The sequence below is a fragment of the Taudactylus pleione genome, unplaced genomic scaffold, assembly GCF_031769625.1.
Source record: "Taudactylus pleione unplaced genomic scaffold, aTauple2 ptg000085l, whole genome shotgun sequence".
Lineage (NCBI taxonomy): Eukaryota > Metazoa > Chordata > Amphibia > Anura > Myobatrachidae > Taudactylus > Taudactylus pleione.
The window spans coordinates 17,050,001-17,063,714 of record NW_028284487.1 but is presented as its reverse complement, the minus strand read 5'-3'; the positions used below and the strand labels follow the sequence as shown (position 1 = coordinate 17,063,714).

General features: G+C 42.2%; 1 protein-coding gene across 1 annotated transcript in view; it reads right to left on the bottom strand.

The window, feature by feature from the left end:
- Nucleotides 1-5,311: 5,311 nt before the first annotated feature.
- The window catches only part of LOC148532090 (ribosomal protein S6 kinase alpha-4-like), a 54,050-nt gene continuing 45,647 nt past the window's right edge, over nt 5,312-13,714 (bottom strand). Inside the window, exon 17 of the mRNA XM_088468398.1 lies at nt 5,312-10,736. Coding sequence (XP_088324524.1) covers nt 10,518-10,736 — 219 coding nt within the window. The 3' untranslated portion in view covers nt 5,312-10,517. The remainder of the gene's footprint in view (nt 10,737-13,714) is intronic.

Sequence of the window (13,714 nt, the reverse complement as noted above, 5' to 3'; positions counted from 1 at the left end):
CTGGTTGGATTGAAAACCTGGTAATGTATGGGAGCAAATAAAAGTCCATCATATGGTTTTATACATTGAAAAAGGGACAAAAAAATTGTTCAAATTGGTTAAATACGTGTGTTTTAACCAATTTGTCTGGACGACCATTTCTGGCTATTTTCCAGTGTTTGTGAGCAAATGGATGACTGTCATTTCCTCCCATACATTACCAGGTTTTCATTCCAACCAGCCAGATTGGACAGATATCTGACAGAAAATTGTATAGTGGATGCCCAGCATTACACTTCCTTCTTCATATAGGCTGCCCAACTGATTCATCCATAGGGGTCTATTCAGCATCAGTGTATATATTGGTCTGAATATTTTTGGACAACAGTTCTCAATCCTCAACCCCGCTATAAATCTTTACAGGGATAGCGGAAGTGTTAACAAGAAGTCCCCATAGGCTTTGCGGTTGTCTGGCACTGCGCATGCCCCATCTCTGCGCAGCATATTATATAATATATATATATATATATGTACACTATATATAGCCTTCCCAACACTTACCAGCCTTAAATTAATATTGCTCCCTCTCCCACAGGCTTCACCATCTCCCAGGGGAAATTTCCAGAGGGGCATGTAGGGGAGGGAGCAGTACGAATTTAAGGTACACAAGTGCCGGGAAGAGCTATGTACACTATACTGTGCACTAGGGGGAAGGTTAGGCACTAAGGCAGGAATGGGGAACCTCAGGCCTGGGGGCCGTATAAGGTCTGCAGAATCATTTGGTCTGGCCCTCGGAGCCTTTTTCTGCTAGCCTCATTTGGCTAGCAGGGTGCCTAGAATAGCACACTGCAGCCAGAATCTATGCAGCAATGCCACCTTTAGCTCCTTAGGACGCCTCAGACGGTCACACCACTGCCATTACATCCTCTGGATGCTCCGGGCATTGCTGTAATCACCGGCGATTGTGGCCCTGTCCCTGTGTGACATCACATGGAGGGGGCGTGGCCTGCACCAGGCCTGCGAATAATGTTATATATAACAAAACGGCCCTCGGCAGAAAATAGGTTCCCCACCCCTGCACTAAGGGGGACGGGTTAGGTTTAGGGTGAGGGGAAGGTTAGGTTTAGGCACGAGGGGCAGGTTAGATTTAGGGAGAGGGGGAGGGTTAGGATACCAACCAACAGGTGCGTAATTACACCTCGGGGAACACTAGCAGTGCAATTACTGATTGAGAAACAGAGTGGGCGGAGCCGGATGCAGGGACGGATTGTTCAAGATCCTTCAGTCCCTGCAGTTTGCGGCAGAAATAAGGATTTTCCTTGTATAACGCTATTCTCAAGTGGCATTATATAAGGTAAGCCTTCAAGGATTTTGTTAAACGTTTTCCTGCCCCCTGAATAGCAGCAAACGTTAAGTGCTGTAGAGAGCAATGACTTGATCAGTGTGATATTGTATGAGTCAGGCATTAACAAAGAAGATAATTGTGTTATCTTCTCTGTTAACCCGTTCCTGCATAGCTGGGATACTTAAATCATGTGGAAACATTAATTTCAGCTGACCAGACCTATTCTAGCAAGGCAGGAGGTTACCAAATTGACATGTTGGAGCGATGGCATCCTAGAGCAGTAAACTGCTAATCTATGACTTAAGGCCCCCATACATCAGCAATTCTGCAATTTGCAAATCGTATAAAACTCTTTCCCTTTCCCAATCAATTGCTGATGTATGGGGTCCTTATGGAGCTTGCTTGGCTGTATGCTTCATTTTATGCACCCGCTAGCGATAGGTGTGGCTGCCATGACTAAATACACTATTTAGTAGGGAACTCCACATATTTCTTTGTTTTTTTAAAACATGTTTTTATTACACACAACTGAAAGTACAAAATCACTTTTGCAATAACAGAGAAAAGAAAAGGACAACATGTCTATGTATTGGTAACTTAAACAAGAAACATCACAAACGTATTCAGCCATTAAAGGGTAAAGAATGTTACACAGAACTAAGAAATGACAATTATGTGAAAGTATACATAGCCAATAAAAAAGAATTCCAATTAGGCACAAACAACATGAAACAAGCGTAAAAGGGAAAGGAAAAAAAATAATAATTCATGGGGGGGAAAGCGAAAACTAAAACTCAGGAATATAATGGTAAGGGGGGGGGGGGAGCTGCTCCATACCTGTACACATGGGCGTCAAAACGGAGGGGGAGGGGAAGGGGGGGGGCAAACATTTGAAAGGAGCAGGAGATGGTCAGGGGCCGTGCTTTATAGCAATAGGCTGCCCGGCCCCTGCACCGCACGGAGAAGGTGTAATGTGCCGTGTTTTAACTTAAAGACCGCACATTACTCCTCTATGCAGTGCAGGGGCCATGCAACCTATTGCTATAAAGTACAGTCCCTGACGATCAGCGGCCGCCACATGGGTAAGAAAGATGGAGGAAGGAGAGGAGTGGGGGCGGGCGCCGGAACGATTTTATGTTTGCCCCCCCCCAACATACATTACATTGTTCCAACGCCCCGCCTGTGCCCAAGACAATAGCAACAACAGGCATTATACCTGAATGGGTGCATCCTCCAACAGAATTCTGGTATTGTATATGAGGCGACAAAGTGGCATTATAAGTTTCCCATAACTCAAACAAAGGGCCTGATTCAGACCCGGTCGCAAGCGCTGTGCGCTCGCAAACGGGTTGATGGTGGGCCAGTGCGCATGCGCGAGACCCGGACAATGACTGGCACTCCGTCGCTCCGGGTCTCGCAACAAAGGGGGCGAGCTGTCGATGTTGAGTGACAGCTCGCCCCCTTTGGTGGGCGGGCCGGGGGAGTGGCTTCCCAAACGGAGGCGTTTCCATGAGAAGTGATGTCAGTGGAGAGCTTCCGGCTCTGTTAGAACCGAAAGCTCTCTGGGGCTTGCGGCCACGAGACCCTACCACAAGGGTCTCGTCGCAAGCCCGATGGTCGCGATGGTCTAGACCATCGTGACCATCATCCTGCCCGCTCGCTGTAGCTGTGGGTGGTCACCCACAGCTTTGCGAGCGGCCAGGAGGCAGCTATAAAAAAAAAAAAGCCCGGCCCTGATTCAGAGCGAGCGCTTTGTCAGAGCGACCGAGTCTGAATCAGGGCCAGAATCTGGACTTTGACCTCCATATGAAAAGAGGCTTAAAGCCAGTCCATCTTGGAAAGAAGACAAAAAAACAAAACAAAAAACTTTTCCTTAAAATAAATTTGGAGATCTGGGATGAATCCATTGCTAGAGTATAGATTTTTTTTTTTGCTGCTGCAGCGATAATAAGCTGAAATTTCCTACTACCTCTGGTATATCTAGCCCCCGGGACGTCACACTGAGGACCACACATTCAGGTGTCAGTGGTAGATCATTTAAAAGATGGTCAGTTGCCAAAAGTTTTAATTTGCATCCAACATTTCTTACTAAGTGGAGATCCCACACACAGTGATAAAAGGAGGTTATAACAAAAGCACATTTTGGTCAGGACGAATGAGGTTGTAAGCCTATAAGACCCTGTCTAGAAGGGGAGAGGTATCCTCTATAAAACAGCTGAAAATGCATTTCTTTATACATGGATGCTGGTAATGTTATGTTATTATAAAGCAACTGAGTCACAAGTGTATTTTCATCCAGATGAGGGAAATGGGTGACCCACTGGTAAATAACTGTACACTAAATGTATATCATAGTGTGGTGCACGCAGGATGCCATAAAAATAAGAAATAGCTGTAGGTAAGATACTAGCATTTTGAAGGACCGTATCCAATGAATTAGACATATCTAAAGGGGGCAAAGAAGCCAGGACTGTTGAAGTGTAATGTTGTGTCTGTAGAAACTGGAGGTCATGACCTCGGGGGAAGGGAACAGTGGAGCTAGCCATTGAGAGAGAGAATGGTGTTTTAGGCTGGGTACACACCTGAACGATATCGGCCTGATTTGGCTAAATCGGAAGGACAAAGTCGGGCATATTGTGCAGTGTGTATGCCCGATTTGCGCGCTCCCGCGGTTGCATGCATGTGATTGGCCGTGCTGCACAGTCAATCACACAATATCGCATGTAAGGCTGTACTTATTAATGAAGGACAGAACAGTGATTGTTGTGTCATTCATTAAATCTTTAAGTGTGTACCGGAAATCAAGTGATGTCCAGGGTGAAAGCAAATCACCCAGAACATCGGCACAATTGCTGGTCGGTTAGGTGTGTATCCAGCCTTAGGCCTTTTCGCCTCCTTTGCCTGTTTTCCAGGCGGAAAAGTATCGTGCGCGTGCCCGCTGTTCCCTGTATTCAATTCCAAAGTAGGCAAAAATCGGGAACCGGCGAAACTTTGATCGGCGAAAAAATACGGGAATTTTCGGGAAATAATTGTAGGACCCCCCTAAAGATGTCCAGACCTGGGAGATCACTATGGGTACCCCCGTTTTTGCCTTTAAATAGCCACAGCAGGTGTTTTTTTCCCCGACATTAAAGAAGTGATGCAGAAGAGCACTCAGCTTTTTTTTTTTCGTTTTTAAAAGTGGTCCTATCCCATGGACTGCACATGCACATCTGCCATAGCCGGGGAGGATTCCGGCGGATCCCTCCGCCGGCTAATAGTGCGCAGTGTAGTCCATAGGCTACAACGGCTAACTCCATGTTCAGATGGCGTTAGCTGCCGGGCCAATATCTGTAATGCATCGCATTCCGGATATTGGTACATTTGGCAGCATCGCCTCTCCCATAGAAACCCATGGGGGAGGCGGCTGCCAGCAGCAATAGAGGGATCACAGCAGGTATCGGAGATATCTGCTGTGGTCCCTCCTTAATACATCCGGGGGATACTTAGTAATACATTTGGATGAATGGGCCTCTATGTATGTATATATAATCTGTACATAAAGTGATTGAAGTACTGAACCTTGAGGAGGATGGGTTAATAAATACATAAATGTATCAACTGCTGGAGCTAGATATGAAATGTAAGACCTGTAGTAAAATGTTTCACATACTGGTATTTTACAAACATGATGTAGCAGCTGGCATGAGACTGTTAGGTCTGATTCAGTTTACACATAACACTTCCAAGGCAACTGAATCACTTCAGGAGCAAGAGGCATTGCTGGAAACTGCTTAAAGGATATTGTGGCATTACAGTTACAGAACCAGTTCTACAGCTAGTGATGGATTGTTGTGCTAGCGTATCTAATACAGCCGACATTGACACGCTAGGGAAAGTAAACATTAGGGGGCCTAGAAAATATTAAGGTTTGCAGTCTTGGACCTGAAACAGTCATGACCATCACCCTCCCCCCAGCGATTGTGGCTTACAAAGATCAGATCACACTCTTAGTGAAAGGAAAGGTTTATTTCATAAAAACAAAAGATGACAGGATTTCCAATCCCTTAAATAAAACATTCTGGCCCAAATTTTCTGCACAATGCTGTGTGACATTTATTTGGTTAATGTCCTTTCAACACTCCAGCTATTGTCCCACAATATGTAAGATATCTGGCAATAGCAATAGTGAGGTTGTCCATTACTACATTAAAGAAGATCTCCACTTAATAATTATACCATAGATATTCTCTTACATAACCAACAACTGTAGTGCTGAACATCCACAAACCTAGCAAACAAAATTCAGAGAACATATATTGAATACTTGTCATCGATCAACATCACTGGCTAAATATAGCTTTGGAGTCACCAGGAGCCCAACACATCTGTGCCATGCACAGCTTTATAATGTAAGAAAAGGCTTTATAATACTTAAAGTGTTTTAAATCCTGTACTATTGCTTTGTGTGTATATGCCCTTTAATGCTTACTGATCTAGTGCATACATCTAGACGCTGATTCAGAGTTGGGAGTAATGTAAAAAACAAACAAACAAAGGAGCATATTTGCACATGGTCAAACCATGTTGCAATGCAAAAGGGGTGTAAATGCATTTTATTTTATTTTTTATTGCATGCAGGGTAAATACGGGCTGTTTTTGCCTGTGGCCCACAAATATTGGTCATCTTTTTTTAACACTGCAATTTAGATTTCAGCTAGAACAAGTCCCTCCCAAATCTAAAAAAGTATATTTAGTAAACGGCAGATTTTCAAATCCACTGATTGTCGACGGTTTTGCCCCTACAAGATAAAATAGCAATAATATTAAATGTATAACACACACTTTGCATATAATGCGTTTTAATTCAGCGGTCAAAACCGCTGATTAACAATGCATCTCTCTGCACAATTAATCCTGCTCCACATACAGTGCAACATGGTTTTTCAAGATGCAAATTTGCTCCTTTTTTGTTTTGCTCCCAATTCTGAATCAGCCCCTAATGAGAGAACCCATTTCCAGCTCTTCTGACCGATGATTCAGTCTTAAAAAGTGCAAATTAGTGGCAGAGAGATTCCTTCTGCAAAGCAAACCGGGTTAGTAAGCTCTGCGAGGAGTCTCTATAGTTAAGTGACGCAGTGCAAGAAGTTGTTAGTGGGAAGATAAAGGAGGTTTTATACAGTAAATTAAGTATTACCAAATGGATTTAAGTTAAAATCTGTGTCTCCAGTTAAATATAAAGTAGCAATTTCATTAATGTAAAAAAAAAAAAAAAAATGAAAGTACTTACCAACAGCAATACCTACAGACACCACACATCAATATAAACTGGTGACTTTAAAGTCATTGCATATCCTGTTTCATTCAAAGTGGATTTACCACATTAACAGTATATAGAGCAGTGGTATTCAACATGTAGCCCTCCATCTGCTGTGGATTTACACATGCTGAATCACAAAACTGTGGCAGGGCATGCTGGTATGTGTAGTTCTACAGCAGCTGGAGCGCTGCATGTTGAATATCCCTGGTATAGGGAATCCCAAGTTTCCTTTCATTAATACTTTAAGTAAAATGTACTGAAGAAAAAGATACAGTGATACTGCACAGGATTTTACTGGAAACAGGGTGCTGCTCCTGAAGTATGGCTGGGGAAGCGGTAAGCAACGCTTAGCAGGCTAGCATGAGTTTATTACTTATGGCTCTGCAGGCTGCACACAAGAAAGAGTGTAAGAGCTGTTCTGCACGGTAGTGGCTGAAGAAAAGCCAGTAATATTATGCAGACTGTACAGTAGGTTGATCAAATCATGTTCATGGAGGCTTGCCTGAAAAGAAGTGTAAAGATGCACTAAAGAACTAAAACTATAGACAGAGGCCCAGCTACCCTGTGTAGACCGTAGTTTGGAACAGGCAAAGTAGTGATGGTCATCGCAGGCTGTAACTATTGGTAAACCATCGATGACTTAAACCTCGGCCATCAGAATGGCGTCGCCTAGGTTTTCTCAATATCGGGCGCTGCCATCAATTGGGGGGGGGGGGGTTAGATGGACACTAGCTCATCGATGGCCATCTCTAAGGTAAAGTGATGTTGTGCTGACTGTAGGGCTCAGCCTGAATACAGGTTCAATGATGATCTGTAGGACTCAGGCTGATTACAAGTGAAACGGTATTCTGCAGATCCCAGTCTGAATACAGGTTCAATGATGATCTGTAGGGCTCAGCCTGAATACAGGTTCAATGATGATCTGTAGGACTCAGGCTGATTACAAGTGAAACGGTATTCTGCAGATCCCAGTCTGAATACAGGTTCAATGATGATCTGTAGGGCTCAGCCTGAATACAGGTTCAATGATGATCTGTAGGACTCAGGCTGATTACAAGTGAAACGGTATTCTGCAGATCCCAGTCTGAATACAGGTTCAATGATGATCTGTAGGGCTCAGCCTGAATACAGGTTCAATGATGATCTGTAGGACTCAGGCTGATTACAAGTGAAACGGTATTCTGCAGATCCCAGTCTGAATACAGCCTAAGATGTGTTCAGCAGAACTCTGATTGAAAGGTTGAAAAGAAAAGTAGTACATAGTACTGTTAAGTCCTCACAAGTATAACAGTCGAAATGTCTACCAATGGTAAATACCTCCCAATATCACCCCATTAGATCTCAAGCATATATGGGAACAAATATAATAGGGTGAGTGTTTAGAAAATGTGGGAGTTTAGCAGTAAACTATCACATTGGTCGAGTTTTATCTTCAAAACGAGAAAACTTCTGGATGAGAGTTTAAGTCGGGAGAGTTTTTTTTTTTAGTATAAAAACATGAGAGTTTGCATGTTCTCGGACTCTATTGTATTGGCTGAGTTTAAAATGTGTGAGAGCTTACTGCTAAACGCTCACATATTCTAAACTCTCACCCTATTACATCTGGCCCATGATTTGCAAAGCTGAACTGCATAAAAACCACATACTACTTAATATACACAAATACATGTATCTGCCTATTATAAAAGCTCACACATAGTAGTAACCCGTCTAGGTTGAAACACTTTCAATTGAATCAACACATGGATCACTCCGAATAAATTACGACTGTAGATTGCACAATCATATACAATGCTCTGCATAACTATACGCTAACCTGACAACAGTTTCAAGTGAACATTGCTCTGCATAGATATATTTACTTCTAACACTGCCTTCAGCAAGCATGTAATCTGCATTGCATGAGTACACGCATACATACAGTAACGTACACATCCAATCAGCTCTAATGCAAATGAAAAAGTTTACACAAATTGCAAACAAACCACTTAAAAAGTACAGATTCCTGAAAAACAGAATCTTTTATACAAATGTTCTGCACTTTTTGGAATAGCACATAAATATACAGGCAGTATAAGTGGTAGACGCAAAATTAAAGCCAGAGGTAGCACATATATCTTGCGTCTGCCGCAATTAAGCATAGTTAATGTAACTGGTTACCTACACGGTTGCCAGAATCAGTATTCTGATTATCAAGTCAATAATAACACCACTAAAGCATAAGCCAAATTATGATTTTGCCCATAGCAACATTTGACAAGACATTTGCTTTAATATTCTAGAAAGCTCCAGAGGAAGTTGTATAAACTGTGCATTATACACAGAGGTGTAGTCTGTGTCACCTCACCAACCTAGTCACAAGTGCCTCCTGCTGCAGTAGTAAACATTCTGATGATATGATTGACTATGCTGTGAACATTTTAAAGACCTAATTGTCAAATAAATAGTCAAATATCCCTAATATATTTACAATCATTTTCAATAAAAATACTTAGGGATCCATGCATCAAGGTAAATATGAAGAAAACAGTGACAGTCCTCTCTTTCTTCTAGATTTCCCATCATACTATAGTTTTGCAGGCTGGGAGTTATCTTTTATTTATATGGCATCAGAATGGTTTGGCAGCATCGGACAAAAAGATTCACAAGAGGATACCCAAGTACAGACAGACAGTATGTAAAGTCACATAGATACATAATTACAGTAAACAGAATGATTATGTAGAGAAGACAAAGGGAAGCGGGCCCAGTTAATTCAAGCTTATAATCTATAGGGGATGTACAGTAGGTGGACACAATAGGAGTAAGAGGGAGGAGACTGCAAAGTTAGGTGGAGGGGTGGTTAGCTAGAATTAAAAAAATTATTTTAAGGGCAAGCTTGGAGGCTGGGAGGTAGGATGAAAGGCAAATGGAGATCACAATCTCTCCACCTAAATATTATGGTGCTGCTCTGCTAAAGACCGGAACAATGAGGTTCTATGTATGCCAGCAGCAATCAGTTCAATGATCTGGCTAATAAACAGGGTACACAGCAAGTAGTAAGTACATAAAGCCGTCAGGCACAAACACTATCTCTGTAAAGTGTTTTGAATAAATTTGTGCCTTGTTTTTTTCACACATAAAAACACATTTTCAATGCATTGTTCCTTGGGGTCTGTATAAGAGAATGTCACACATCCTCTTACAGCACTATTCCTCTTAGTCTGTACAAACACTTTTGTTTTTTACTCCTAGCAATTTTTACAGTAATATCATGCTAAGAAAAATAGATTTGTTTGCAAATAATGGCCATTTGTTAACAGTTACATGATGTATATACATATCTACACATACAGACGTATATATTATGTTTATGGTATTGAAGCATATAGGGCAAGAGCTAGATAGCTCCGGGCAGAAATCAAGCAGTGGCCCTTAAATTCAGCTTGAATAAATGCTCCTTAATAGAAAAAAATCCTATTAGTACAAAAAGAAAAATATAGCACAAATAAAATGTAAAATATAAACAGTAAATGCTGGTACAGATGACAGAAAGCCCTGTTCAAGCTGGTGGCTCTTTGCCCTACCTCTAAACTGTCCCTGTAGGAGCACATTCAATTATGAAGGGACAACTGACCATACCTAGTACTTGGAGAATGACTAGTGTTTACTGTCCTTTATATGTGCTTCTTCATACACAAAGTGCACTGGACAGTTATTCTATTTGAACCCATGACAGTGTGTGACCCATGTACGTTCTTTGTACTCATATGCATAACGATGCTCACACATATCTCAAATAAAATCTTGGGATGGTATACAGGAGTGTTTCTTCTAGTAAAAAAAAAAAAAGGTTGTGCTCCTCTATTTGCACAAAATAACAGGGAACGTAGTGTGCATAAGTAAAACAATCAGTTACGAATTTCCAAGTCTGTGGTTCTGTGGGGGCACCCTGGATTTGGGGGAGCGAGCTGTAGTTGTTGTAGCTGTTGATGACGAAGAGGAGGAGGATGATGAGGATCCGCTGCGTGCATCCCCTCCAGTGCTGCACTGCTTCAGTTTGCGCCTTTTGGCCAGAGGGGCGTTTTCCACACTCTTTAGAAAGACTCCCTCTCGCTTTCCACGGTTAAATGCCTGAAAAGGAATAAGTAAAACAACGCATAAGATATTCGGTGTGTAACAAGTAGTACTAATACTATTCCTCTGAAGAAATTGTGTCTTAATCACTAAGAAACGCATTTGAATTTTTATTATTGGTTTCGATTTAGAGGCCGAACTCTCTGGTAGATACTGCACCCCTTTATTTAAATACAAGGTGACTGCTGCATAGCCGTCACATGCTTAATGAAGAGCGATTTGTGCGCTATTGCTGAGCAACACAAGTACGAACACTGACAGCACCCGTCCTCCACTGCTGCTTCCCACACAGCCGCTGGCATGCAGCTGCTTCTAGAGTAACATGCTTTCACTTGGCTTCGGCTGAACTTCTTTACATACTTAGGGGATACAGATACTATCTTGTTCAAATCAGGGAAAATTGTTCTCCTATTCCTAATCTGAATATTTTCTACCAGTTACAAAGTTGTTGATTTATCTGCCAATTACAGTCTGCATACTATAAACATTGAGTCTTGTTACAATATTGGAATTGGATATAGTGCTCGGAGCTGGATTTGGCTTGTTTTGTCGACATAGTCATAATGTCAACACTGATGAAATGTTGACATGATTACAATGTCGATAAAATAGTCCCGGTGGTCAGCAGCTTTACTTACCTACTGTGGCTTAAGCGGTGTCTTGTGGTCCGGTGGGTCCACTGACACAAAGTTTCGGTGGAGTCATCTGATAACCCTAACCCTCAGTCCTGCAGCATAATATTAACCCTCCACTCTCGCAGCCAAACCCTAACCCTCCACGCATCCTATCCCTAACCCTGCACTCATGCAGCCTAACCCTAAACCTATGCTCCTGCAGCCTAACCCTAAACCTATGCTCCTGCAGCCTAACCCTACGCTCCCGCAGCATATCCCTAACCCTCCACTCCCACAGCCTATCCCTAACCCTACGCTCCCACAGCCTATCCCTAACCCTCCACTCCCGCAGCCTATACTTAACCCTACACTACCGCAGCCTAGACCCTAACCCTACGCTCCCACAGCCTATCCCTAACCCTCCACTCCCGCAGCCTAACCCTAACCCTCCACTCCCGCAGCCTAACTCTAACCCTCCACTCCCGCAGCCTAACCCTTACCCTGTGCTCCCGCAGCCTAACCCTCCACTCCCGCAGCCTAACCCTAACCCTACGCTCCCAGTCTATCCCTAACCCTCCACTCCCGCAGCCTAACCCTAACCCTCAACTCCCGCAGCCTAACCCTTACCCTGTGCTCCCGCAGCCTAACCATAAACTCCTGCAGCCTAACCCTAACCCTGCGCTCCCACAGCCTATCCCTCACCCTACGCTCCTGCAGCCTAACCCTACGACCTCGCAGCCTATTCCTAATGTCGCACTGTATAAAATGTCGACATTCCACATGATAACATTGTCAACATTATGACTATCGACATTGCGACTGCATCCCCTCGGAACAATCTGCAAGTTTTCCCATTCCTTCGAGTGCAGTTGTGCCAATCCCTGACTCATAGAGACCCCTATTGATGCATTATTTTTAATCATATTGAATTGGCTATTTTTTTTACTTTTGTTAATAATTTAATGGATACCAGTTTTTATATGTATTATACAGTATATATTAAGATTGCAATATAACAATGTGCAATTGTGATTAAACCAAGGTGTAATCCATCATTTACACACACACACTATAATATATATATATATATATATATATACATATATATATATATATATATATATATACATATATATATATATATATATATATACATACACACACACACACACACACACACACACACACATGTATACACAATATCCTATAGTGTGGCCTGGCAGCCCCACATATATAATGAAAAAAAGGCGGCACTCCTTCGTGATGGAAAAAAGCTATTTCTGTATTGCAAGCATCATACCAGTTTTTATATGTATTATACAGAATATATTAAGATTGTTATATTGCAATGCGCAATTGTGATTAAACCAAGTTGTAATATCTAAATGACCATCGCCATTTTAGCTAAACTCACACTTAAGTACATATGGCGATGTTACTATTAGCATCATGCGATTGCATCTTTTCACCATTTCTCATACACAGATAAATACGCACAATTGCGCTGTTAACTAGTCGCACATTAGCGAATGCATAAGATCCTGTATGAAAACGCTGTTAGCCTTATGCGTACGCATCTGCCCCAAGTTAACTAGCGTCTTTCTATCAAACCCTGAATACTTACACATTACATATTTACATACAAGGTTCCATAAGCTTTAAAGTATAAGATTCAAGTGTATTCATTTATTATTTAAATGCTGTGAAATAAAGACTATTTGCTATATAAGGTTTAATACATGATAAGTAAGCCATGTTTGGTGTTATACTGATCTGCACTTTCTCAACAGTTTTCCAGTATCAGCGGGGTGAAGATCGCAACATGCATGCTCAACTTATGGACTGTAGAGAGTTAAAACATTAAAATGTACTTTGTGATGTTAGCAGCTTAGATTTGCATGCGGGGGAAAGGGGGATGCAAAGCGAGGTTGGAGACAGTTTGTATCCATTTGAAATTGTCCAATAAATTCCCTATAACAGATTACAAAGAAACTATTGAATGCTACTATGACCCTTATCAAAGGACAATGAGATTGTATTTGCCTGTTTGCATTTTGTCCAGAGAACTGGTTATTCCAGTTCAATCAATAGGGAAACTGCAATCTAATTAGCAGTTGTTTACATTTAGCCACAGTTCTCACATGGCTAGCTTCACACAGGAAAGCTTAGAACAATAGCCATAGCCCAAGTTAGCAGTAGTTTCAAGTAACCAATAGGATATTCCCTTTCTGATGACCTCACAGGTGAGGGGGGGGGTGAAGGATGGCATGCACATTTTGGACACTCTTACAGGGACACACTGGGAACACACATTCTTGCAAGGCAACACCAGAGACACAGGCAGAGCAGACTCCCCCCCCC